Genomic DNA, 11,276 nt, shown 5'->3' on the forward strand with positions numbered 1-11,276 from the left:
AAAGCAGAGCCCCCCCCCGCCCCCCCCCCCCCAGCACCCCAGGAGGCAGAGCAGCACCAGCCCCTTGCAGGGGGGGTGACAGAGCTGGCAGGGAGGAGGGGGCCGAGGGGAGGGGTGGGTAGTGTGGAGGCAGCGTCACCTTGTGCCGTGGCCCCTTCTCCCCAACTGCAGGGCCCACAGCGATCTCCTGTACGTAGGGGGGATGTCCCCCATGGATCCCACGGTGGCCATGGCTATACAAGCTGTGTCGGCAGAGCCGCCGGGCTGGGGACAAGAAGGGTGATGCCAGTGCCAGGAGCCATGGCCGGTGAGGGCGGGCTGGGGCCGTGGGGTGATGCCAGAGCAGCGGGGCACAGCAGGGAGCAGCTCGAACCCACCAGTGCTGGAGCCTCGCTGCACCCTCCCCCCTTTCACGCAACGGGAGACCTGACTGTGGGGGTTTCACGAGTCTGGAGAGGCTTTGGCAAGAGCAAAGCTTTGAACTCGGGGCACTGCCAAGATCGCTTACTGTGGAATCGAGCTTAAATGCAGTTTGATTTGATTTAGGTTGCGGGAATTATCTTAAAATGCACTACATTAGCGAGCTGGGCATGCCGTAAACACGAGCCAAAGCGCTCGCTGCATTCTGAAGTTTCTATAGAAAGAAAACTGAAGTCAGACGTGGACGAAGGAGGGAATGGAAGCAGCTTCCCGGGGATGGGACAATGCATGCTGTCCCTCGGGCTGGATGGCAAAACATCTTCCCGCTGTCACCTCAGGATGCTGCAGCTCCCCTTCCTCCTGGGCTGGGTGCGGGGAGTAAGGATGGATTCCACATTTGTATGAAATGGTGTTTCCCCGGATTAAGGGTTCTTTCAGGGGTTTATTTTTATCTCCCCGGTGCAGCGGCACAGGTAGGCAGCTCACCCCGCTGCTTTGCCGAAGTCATTAACGCGTGGTGCTGGACCCCCACCACCGGCGGAGCCGCCCGGCGCAGGACTGACAGCAGCTCTTGTCTGCCGGGCGAATAACCGGGGAAGACGTTTCTTCTTCTGGAAGACAACATGACCCTCCTCGCCGCATAACACTGACCGGGTTAGACGGAGCATATTGTATTTTTCATGTGTTAGATCTCTCGCTGCAGTTACTGCTTCGTAATACGTGGCTTGTCAAACGAGAGCCAAAATCATGCCTGGTGCAAGTCCCACCTGGGGACTGCAGGGAGCAATCCTGTCCCAGATGTAGTCCTGCGCAGTGATAACACATTTCCTAGGGCCAAATTCAAAATAGAAACCAGCCGTTCGGATGCCAGGGTCCATGCGGCAGCATTTTCTGCTCGTGCAGGCTCTGAGCCTCCCAGCCCGAGCGCGGGCAGGACGGGAGCCGGCCCGAGAGGCGCTGGGGCAGTGGGGTGGCTGGGGACCGTTCCCTGGGGATCTGAGCAGGGCTGCTTCACCCACAGCCACATCCCCCTGGCAAGGGTAGAGCAGAGCCGTCACCCACCCCGCACCCAGTGGGCTCTGCCCAGCATGGCCTCCGGGGACGGGGCTCACCAGCCCGGTATGCTGCTGCGTGTCTGATCACGAGCCGTCTCCACTCCCCGCAGGCCTGGACTGTGAACTTGGTTGCGATGGAGACCGTGTCCCTGGAGCACCAGATCCAGAGTGTGCAGCGGCACATCTCTTTCCTGAAGAAGGAGCAGATGGAGCTGCTCCATGACCTGCACCTGGAGATCCTCCGCTTGCAGAAGCACTGCTCAGGTGAGCGTTGGGGTGACCATGGCATGTGGGAGCTGCGTGCCCATGGGGCACCTTGGGCAGGAGAGCTCCTGCTGGCACCATGGGGCTCGCGGGAGCTCGCGCTGGCGTTTGGCAGGACGCGGAGGAGGCGAGCGCCAAGGTGCAGGGCATCCTGCTTGGTGTGGGACCAGGGGATCCCCTTCAGCTTCCCGCTCGCACCCCTGGCGCGGGTGCCACCAGCCCCCCCCAGACCACACTACGTGGCCACCAAATCTGGTGTGGATCAGTCCCTCTAAAATGGGACACCTCTGGGAATGGGTGCCAGCAGCTTCCTCCAGCCGCCACACTGAAGAACCAGAGCGATTTTTATTCTGGGCATCAGCTGGCCGGGTGGGTGATAAGGCAGGAGTCTGTGTTGACAGTCCATCGTTAAAACCCTCTCCCTTTGTTCTCCCGCCGTGCTCAGGGCGTGCTCCTGGGTGAGGGTTATCCCCAGGAGCTCAGCACCCTCCCCGGCTGCGTGCTCCTGCACCTTGCAGCGGTTTGGCTGCAGGGTAAGGAGAGGGGAAAAAAACAGCATTAGCCAGCAAGACGGTCCTGCCTTCTCCTCCTTTGTTCTGTGCCCGCAGAGGTATTTTGGTCATTAAAATGTGAAAGGAGTTCATCATTTCTCCCAGATGCCAGTGGGCTAAGGGAAAGAGGAGGGTTGAACGCCATCAATGTCACCCTCCCCTTCAGCCTGGCCAGAGAGCGACGGCTCCCCGGCCTCCTGCCCGCCACTGACACATTCCAACTTGTGCCATCACTCTCATCAATAATTCAGCTGTAGCTAATTGCTCCTTGTCTTCCAGCCTCCCGTCCTCCCTGATTCCTGGGAAACAAAGACATGTCTGCATTGATAGAATTGTCTGTTTCCCCCCACCCTTACCGAGCTTTTGCTGTTCTAATTGTTTTCTTTTAATGGCTTCATCTACAGCCTCTCCAGATAGGTAAGACAGCAGAGTTCTCATGCTCTTGGACAGGCTGGGGGGTTCTGAGTCCCCAGGGGCAGAAATCAGCCCATTACGCAGCTGGTTATTAGTGATCTCCTCCCCAGTGCGGCTGAATGACAGCAGTGTCTGCTGTGAGGGGTGGGATTCTGCAACGCCTTTCTAGTAGGAGCGATGGGGGCAAAGCCCCTGGTTAGCTTTAAGATGCCTTTGCTGATGGTTTGAATGCCGTTACCCGGTGGGGCTGTTTGCAAGAGGGAAGAGGGGTCGGTATGTCGGCGCTTCCCCCGTTGTGGCCCTGCGGAGCGGCACCACCTGCCCTGGAGCTGCTCTGTAAGACCCGAACTTCCGCACCATCCCGTCGGTCTCCCCGAGGCATCGCCGTTGGAAACACCCACCCTCCTGCAGCGCTCCGTTTCTCAGCTGCCACCTACTCAGCCCCGAGAAGCTCCGTCCGCCCGCAGCGGCGGCAGTGGCAGTTCCCAGGCGCCAGAGCCCTCAGCGGCGGAGGGAGCGCCGGCTCCGAGTGGGAGCCAAGCCAGGGGAGTCCCGGGGGTGGTCATGCAGCAAGTCAGCACCTTTGGATCCGGGCTGGATCCAGCAGCAGAGCAGCGTGTCCATAAGGGACCTTATTCAAGTAAATAAATCCCCAGGTTTGCTGCCTCTGGACCCAGGGCAGTCCCTGCCGGCTGCACTTGGCGTCCTCAGAGCCCCCACCATCGAGCAGCAAGGGCTGAAAGCGGGACGGAGCCCCCGGAGCCCCTGACGCCCGGGCAGGAGGAGGGGGTGGCTGCTTTGGGCAAATACCACAGTCCTCGCTGCAGGGCTAGGGCAGAGCCGGCCCCAGCGAAGCCCCGCAGCCCTGCAGTCCCGGTCGGAGGCTTTGCAGGAGGGTAGTGCAGCCCAGAGCCCCGTGCTGTGATTCAGTTATTGGAACGAGCCTCGCATTACAGAGGAGAGTTGGCTTCCCTCCCACTCCCGTTTTACTTGCAAGGTATAAACACAGCAGAAATAGCAATAGATTTCTCTGACTCTTCTGTTTCTCCTTTTACTGGAAGATGAGCTCGAGCCTTGTGGCAATAATTAGCCTGCTCAGCGGTGTTAGCAGAACGACGGCGGGACGGCTGGTGCCGGGAGCGGAGCGGGGTCTGGGGAGGAATCCCTGCAGAGGGTGCCGTGGACGGCAAAGCTGGCCGGGCTGTCGGACGGTCCCTCCGTGCTCTCACACGGCGGGGCACCGGGACAGTCCTCCCAGGCAGCAAAGGGAAGCCCAACATGTTTACATCAGCCGTATCTTAAATGAACCCATTTCTAGCTTGCCTGCGAGCATCTGGCCCCGCCAAGGGGCACACAGCCAACTCCGAGAGCATCATAGGCCCTCGGGCAGCTGCGGCTGGGGGGCTCCTGCAGGACAGACCCCTGTGTCCTAACCCATGGCAGGGAATACAAAGCCCTTCTCAGCCACATCCTGCACCAGGGAAGCTGAAGTGCATGTCCCTGTGCAGGGGACACCCGGAGGCACCGGGGCTGAGCAGGAATGCTGCTGGGAGCCAGCAGTGTGGGAGGCGGGATACAGAAGTGCAGAGCAGCTGCATCCCGTGGAGGCCGGGAGCACCTGAGAGCCCTGCGGCATGCTGTCCTCTGGATCTGCCCCTCGGGGGTGATGGGGACAGCACCGGGAAAGAGTCCCACCAGCCCCCGTGGCTCCAGCGCAGAAGGACCCTGGTTGTGCGTCATCCCCGTGCCCTGCACTCACTCAGCAGGGCCATGTCTTCTTTGGAAATGAGCGACTGCTTTAGTTTTCATTTGAAATATATCTGAGACTCCAAACCTATTATTTTAGCTTCAGAAAAATAACACAGTCGCCATTGATTTCCAACGGGGCAGTCAGGAGTGCTGAAAGCTTTCCAGAAACTGCATTACATTCTCAGTTACTTCTGCCTTCTCACTACAGATTTGTTTTCCAAGACAGGCAGAGCAGCCTGAGCCAAGCGTTCCGTTTCAGAAGCATGGCAGCGGTGAGGATTAGAGTCAACATGAAAGCAGATTAAAAGAAAAATGTAGGGCAAAGCTTAACCATTTGAACTCATTTTCAGGGGGGGAAAAAGCCCCAAAACAACCAAATGCTGCTGCTGCCTTTCTCCTCCTCCTTCCCTTGGATCTGCTGGCGGTTTGATGGGCCGTGGTGATACGTTCAAAAGACACTGTAGAGGAGTGCAGGTTGAAGTGAACTGCGGAATGTCCCTGAGCTCCTTCCCTCGCTGCCCTTTGTGAGCTGATTTAGTAGCCCGGGGCTAGGCAGAGTGCAGGCAGCAAGCAGGCAGAGACAGGCAGAGTGCAGGCAGAGAGCTGGCAGAGTGCAGGCAGAGAGCTGGCAGAGTGCTGGCAGAGTGCAGGCAGCAAGCAGGCAGAGACAGGCAGAGTGCAGGCAGCGAGCAGGCAGAGACAGGCAGCGAGCAGGCAGAGAGCTGGCAGAGTGCTGGCAGAGTGCAGGCATCGAGCAGGCAGAGAGCTGGCAGAGTGCTGTCAGAGAGCAGGCAGAGAGCAGGCAGAGTGCAGGCAGAGAGCTGGCAGCGAGTAGGCAAAGTGCAGGCAGAGAGCGAGCAGGCAGAGAGCAGGCAGAGTGCAGGCAGCGAGCAGGCAGAGAACAGGCAGTGTGTCAGGGCAGAGCAGGCGGGCAGGGGCTGCCCAGGGTGGGCTCATGCCCGCAGGACGCTGCCCTCGCCACTGCTGCTGCTCCCGGCCACAGCGTGGGCACGGGGCAGCTCTGCCCGCGGCTGTCTGTGCCCCAACCCGCAGCACTGCCGCCCTGTCCTGGGCTGGGGACACTTCAGTCGCAGGGACACTTTGCGGTGCCCGAGGTCTGCAGCCCACATCCCGCGGTGGCACGTCTGTATCCAGCAGCCTGCGGAGCCCTGCAGAGGCTGGGGGCCATGTCCCGCAAACGGCAGCTCCTCTCCAGCGCTGCTGCTGCCTTGCCCCCCTCCGCCCGGCGAGAGGAGACCCGCAGCCCCCGTGCTGCGCTCGGTGCCAGGATGAGGAGGGTTTGAAGGTTCACGTTGTCCCTGGAGCAGGGCAGCATCCTTCTGCGGGCTCCGTGCAGGGACCATGCCATCCCACTTGCAGAGGCAGAGATCAGCCTAGAAGCAGTAAATTATGAAATACTTGGGGGGGCAGCTTACACTTTGGTCTATTTTCAGTCCGTTGCTCTGCTCTTTGTCCTGATTTAAAGCACCAAAAATGGTTAGGAACTCTCTTAGAAAAAGAAAAGGTATTGCCAGAGAAATGGAGCCTCCCACTCTGCTGTGGCAGGACCTGCAGACACTGCCTTGGCCACGTCGCAGGGGCAAGCGCCATGGCAGGTGCCAGATCCCAAGGCTGCTTAATAACATACAAATTGCTGAAATTGTCTATTTTTGGCTCATCTGAGATGGCCACGCTCACTCCGTGGGCTGGGCAGAGGCAGCGCCACAGCCACGGTGATTGCCAGTGCCCCGGCGGGGAGCAGGGGGAGACACAGGGAGCGCACAGGATGGGTGGGATGCGCCTTCTCACTCCTGTTTGATTTCTCTTCCAGAGCTCACCCATGACCTGGAAATAAAAGAGCTGGAAGCCCGCCAGCAAGGTAAGAGCACAGGTTTTTGCACGAGATAAGATAAGGGGGAGTGTGCAGGGGGGGCGGGTGGCTGCCCAAAGAGCCTGCGGCCGGAGGGGCCCATTGGGGTGGCCCAGGGAGGGGACATGGACCTTATCGGCAGGGCACGGCTGGGCTGAAGGCAGGGCTGCAGCCGGGAGGTCACCCTGCACGTTCAGAGTCTGTCGGCAGCCCCACGAAATGCCTGGGCAGCCCCCCGGGGGAGTTCTGCTGTGAAAGGCAGCGTCCCTGGGCTGGCCTCGCTAAAGCCCTGAGACAGCCCCCCAGGGCGGCACGCAAAGCCTGCAAACCCCCAGCCCCAGGGAAAAGCCAGCACGGACATTACCCAAACCCCCCAAACTCCCCTCACCCGCTGCAATCCAGACGCTGATTCAGAAAATCCCCCAGCACCTTTGGTTCGTCAAACACTCAGTTTTGCCCACAAAACAATCTTTCACATTCCAAAATAAGGGGGAGAAAAGTCTTGGTGCACAGAAGATGTCTGCGAGCTCCAGGCACCATCCCAGCAGCAGAGAGCTGCCCAAAAGGCACAGCACATCACGTTGTCCCCTCTGGCCACCCAGGGGAGCAGGGGGAGCAGGGGGCTGGCTGCAGGCTGGGCTGTGCCCAGCTGCATATGGACACGCCAGTGGAGCAGGGACAGCCCGGGCAGAGCATCCCGCTGCCAGCATCCCCCCTTCCTGAGCATCCTCTGCCCTACCCGTCCTCTGGAAGCGGATGCAGCCATTCCCCGTGTCTCGCACACACCCCCGCAGCCCTGACCCGCGGAGCAGAGTCCGGCCAGCCTGGCGCCCGAGCGGGATGCATTGGGCAACTCTCTGGGCAGTGAACTGTGGCCAGCGAGGCCCACAGGCTGCGGTGCCCCCGGGCTCCCACTGACCACCTGGCTGGGGCCATGGCCCTGCTCCATCCACCGCCCGGCGGGGAGGGGGTGTGTGTCGATGTCCCCTTTGGGGTCCATCCTGCCTGGCCTTACCTCTGTCCTGAGGGGCCACGGGCTGAGACTGCCCTTGACACGCTGCTCCTGCGGGCCAGGAGATGCCACCGCACAGCTCTGGGTGACGTGTCCCCGACTCCAACAGCACCCGGGGCAGGCAGGGGCAGGCAGAGGTGCCTGCATGCCCGTGGCCGACAGAGGATGCTCTGTGAGCAGCCCGGATCCTCTTCTTCCTCCGTCCCAGGGATGAAGCTGAAACTCATCCCTGGCACTGCCCGGGCACGGTGCTTGGCACCAAGCCCCAGCCTGCGCTTCATCCTCAGAGCCAGGGCTGGCGGTGCTGGGGGCGCACGGGGCCACCCTCACCGGAGATGCAAGGGTTCCTGTCCCTTGGCAGCACCGTGGCCAGCTCCAGGGGGATGTGGGGCTCCCAGCCACGGGGCCGTGCCCAGGAGGAGGATGCGCAGTGGGCATTGCCCACCCAGACCATCTCACCCCATCGCAGCCCCCAGCAGACCCCCATTTCCAGCTCACACCCCCCTTGCCAAGCCCGGGGTCCCTGCCCTGCGCGGGTGGGCTTGCTGCTGGTGGGAAGGCCTCGTGTCCAGCCCTCTGGGTGCCATCAGTGCGTCACAGACCATAATTTGCAGTGAATCCCACCCACAGGTCTCTGCTCATCCTTCAGCCTTTTAACAGCTTACGAAGAGCAGGATCATGTTTGCCACGTTTATGGGGCAACCACCTAATTTAAGATGCCATCAAATGATTGCTCTTCAAATGCCACTCGTAATAATTACCGTGTGCAACTGCCTCCCTTAAGATCTCATTATAAAGCATTTTTTCCTCTGCAGCAGACACTTAGGAGCTGAGGCCATAAAGCGGTTGCAAATCGTATCGTAAAAAGCAGAGATTATTGCAGACAATGGGAGCAGGCCTGGGCAGGCCGGGCTGAGCGCAGGCGGGTGCCAGCCTCAGCGGGCAGCTTTCGCTCCCCTCCCCGTGCCCCACCAAGGGCTGGCGCAGGAGCTCGCTGCCAGGGGCTGCCAGGGGCAGGAGCCCATGCAGGCAGGGCGGGTGCACTGGGGCGGCCGGGGCCCCTGTGAGCCTGCGCCGGGTTCACGGTGTGGCCGCACAGCCCAGCGCTCCGGGTACCCGCTGAGCCCAGCCCCTTCACCGCAGGGGTGCGAATCCCCTGCGCGGGTGCTCCAGCTGCCACCTCGCACCTGCGGGCGGGATGTGCCGCCTCCCCGGGTGTCCCCAAACACCTCCCAGGGCTGAGCATGGGGAATGCACCCAGTCATGAGCTCACAGCAGCTGCAACGGGAAACCTGTGCCTGGGTCAGGTCCCCGGGGTCCCATGAGAACCCCACACGAGCAGCATCTTTTGGAGATGGTAACGCTTTTTGGCAGAGGACAAGAGCAGTTTGAGACACTGTCCCCCACTCCCTCCCACCCAGAGGAGGTGCAGAGAGGAGGTGAAATCTGGCTGCCAGCGATGCTCCTCTCTCCTCCTTCCCATTTCAGAGCATCCTTCCGATGCATCTCCTCCAAGGCAGTTTCGCTGTCCCAAGTGCTGCCCCACCAGCCGCAGAGGACTGCAGCCCCCCAGGGAGCCCAGCACACAGGGCTCCCAGCCAGGCCAGCCTGCAGGAGCTTCTCGGGGTGGGGGTGCTCGGGCCAGCCCTGCCCCTCTACGGCACGGGGACACCTTGTCTGGTGTGCAGAAGTGGGTCCCCGTGGACCTGCACATGGCCATGGGGCAGGACCTGGCTGCCCACGTACAGACACACCTTCAGTGCATGTCCACAGCGGAGCTAAGGCTGCCCAGAGAAGCGGAGAGAGTCACCATGACATGAGCCTCTGTGGCTGCCATGCTTCTCCTCCACCCCTCACCTCCTCCAGCCCTTCAAGGTCGTTAGGCAGAAGCGATTGGGGAAATGCAGTTTGGTTACCCGAATTGCTGTACAGGTGTTTGCTGAATGCAGTCTCTTGACACCACCATGGTGGGTGGGATGGAGGAAGGCTGGATGGCGAGTGGGATGGATGGATGGGTGGTGGTGGGGATGTCAGGCAGGCGTTCTCCTGCAGGCAGGTAGAAGGGAGCCCACACGGTGCAGGGCGTGCAGCAGCCACGTGCAGGGCCGCACGTGAAAGTCAGGCTCTTTTGGGTGCTTGTGGTGTGACTCAGAAGGGCCGGGGCAGGCAGGGCGTCCGTCACCCACTGGGGTGTGGGAAGGGCAGGGGGGGTGGTGGGAGCCGTGGGGAACCTGCCACTCGATGCAGCACCTCTGTTTTAACAAGTCCTGTCCGCGCCCCGTCGGCTGCTGCCAGGAGCAGAAGGACGAGCAGGCCAGGCGTTGGTGACCAGAGTGACGGCGTGGTGAGCACGCAGCAGCTGGGGACGGCAGCCTGGCCATCCTGCCCCCCAGAATGCTCCCCCTGAGCCCACTCCTCCTACCCGGGGTGGGGATTCCTTCCTCGCCAGGCACCACCTGGCTCCTCTGTAATCCTGCAACATCAGCATCTCCATCCTTGCTAATCAGGCTGCGGAGTCCTGGGGCTTGAGGTTGACGACCTCTCCTAAATTGGGCTGATGGTTTCACTGCAGATGTTTCCTTTTCTCCCCCAGCCCATACGCTCCCCTATGCCCTCTGCTTCCACACACTCAAAGTCACTTTTAGGGTGAAAAACCAGTTACCTAGGGAAATTTTAAAACCGCAGCATGGGGCTGCAGCGAGGGAGAGGCAGCAGGTTCCATGGCAACAGCGTCCTCCGCTGAAACCGCCTTTGCTTTCCCCCTGTGTTGGGGTGTTGGACATCGCGCTGTGCCCGCAGCCCCGCAGCTGGGGGCTGCCGGGGGCTCCCCTGCCTGCCCGCCCCACGCTCCGGCAGCTCTCGGGCCGTTCTGCAGCCCCAGCTCCCAGAGGCGCCCGAGCAGCCTCGGTGGCCCTGCTGTGACATGCCGGCAGCCACATCCACGAGCCCCCACAGCCCCGTCAGGAGCGCGGGGACGCTTTGGGAGCCACGGGCTGAGGCTGAGCCCCCACCGCCTCCTCTGACCCCCTTCTGTGCCTTGCCCCCGCAGATGTGCTGGACCGGGAGCTGGAGGAGAAGTGCCGGGCGATGGAGGCCCAGCTGCAGGAGAAGGAGAAGGACAACCTGGAGCTGCGCAAGGAGCTGCGGCACAAGGAGACGCTGGTGGCCGCGCTGCGGTCCAGCCTCCGCAACAAGGAGCGCCGGTTCCTGGAGGAGCTGAAGCGGCGGAGCCACCGGGTCACCATCCTCGACACCGAGCTGCAGAAGCAGACGGAGGCGGCCGCCTACCTCTCCCTGCAGCTGCACGCCACGGCCCAGCGCCTGCCGGGCCCCCGCCCGGCCGCGCAGCCGCCCCCAGAGCCGCCCCCGCCCGAGGGCCGGCCCCGCCGCCGCGGGCACCGCCCGCCGCCGCCGCGCCGCCCGCGGGAGCCGCCGCCCGAGGAGCAGGACGCCATGCCCGACCCGGCCCTCTTCCTCTACGCGGCGCGGCCGCCGCAGCGTCCGCCGCCCCCCGGCACGGCCGCCGCCGCCGCCCCCCGGGCCCAGAGGCCGCCCCGGCAGCCCGGCCCGGAGCCGGCGGGCAGGGCCAAGGCGGGCAAGGGCGAGCCCGGCAAGAGGCCGGGGCCCGGCCCCCGCGGGGCCCCCCGCGGCCGGGAGTAGGCGGCGAGGGGACGGTGCGGCCCGAGCGGGCGGGGAGGCCTGAGCCCGGCGGCACCGGGGGTGCCTGCCCTCGTTCCCCGGCGGGGAAGGGGCGGCGGGAGGCCGCTGCCCTGCCCGCGGGCAGCCCGCAGGAGCCCCCGCCCCAGGGGCCCGAGCCGGGGCGGCCGGCGGCAAGCCCGCAGCGGGCGGCGGAGGGGAACGGCTGAGCTGGAGCTCCCGAGGAATGGGAAAGGGGAAGAGAGAGGGAGAGAGAAAAATAAAAAGGAAAAGGAAGGAAGGAA

At 62.7% G+C, this 11,276-nt stretch overlaps 1 protein-coding gene across 1 annotated transcript; it reads left to right on the forward strand.

Annotated features, from left to right (window-relative positions):
* Window positions 1-1,585: 1,585 nt before the first annotated feature.
* CCDC92B (coiled-coil domain containing 92B) lies at window positions 1,586-10,995 on the forward strand. Its single transcript, XM_054208254.1, has 3 exons — window positions 1,586-1,739; window positions 6,285-6,332; window positions 10,385-10,995. Exons 1-3 carry the CDS (start codon window positions 1,610-1,612, stop codon window positions 10,993-10,995), a joined length of 789 nt encoding a protein of 262 aa, XP_054064229.1. The 5' UTR covers window positions 1,586-1,609.
* The last annotated feature ends 281 nt before the right edge of the window (window positions 10,996-11,276 follow it).

The sequence above is a fragment of the Rissa tridactyla genome, chromosome 7 (genome assembly GCF_028500815.1).
Source record: "Rissa tridactyla isolate bRisTri1 chromosome 7, bRisTri1.patW.cur.20221130, whole genome shotgun sequence".
Taxonomy (NCBI): domain Eukaryota; kingdom Metazoa; phylum Chordata; class Aves; order Charadriiformes; family Laridae; genus Rissa; species Rissa tridactyla.

Bases quoted from the DNA above. Each gene is read 5' to 3' on its own strand.
- CCDC92B (XM_054208254.1), top strand. From the start codon at position 1,610: ATGGAGACCGTGTCCCTGGAGCACCAGATCCAGAGTGTGCAGCGGCAC. The intron at 1,740-6,284 runs GTGAGCGTTGGG...TTTCTCTTCCAG, and splicing joins CTTGCAGAAGCACTGCTCAG to AGCTCACCCATGACCTGGAA. The intron at 6,333-10,384 runs GTAAGAGCACAG...TTGCCCCCGCAG, and splicing joins GCTGGAAGCCCGCCAGCAAG to ATGTGCTGGACCGGGAGCTG.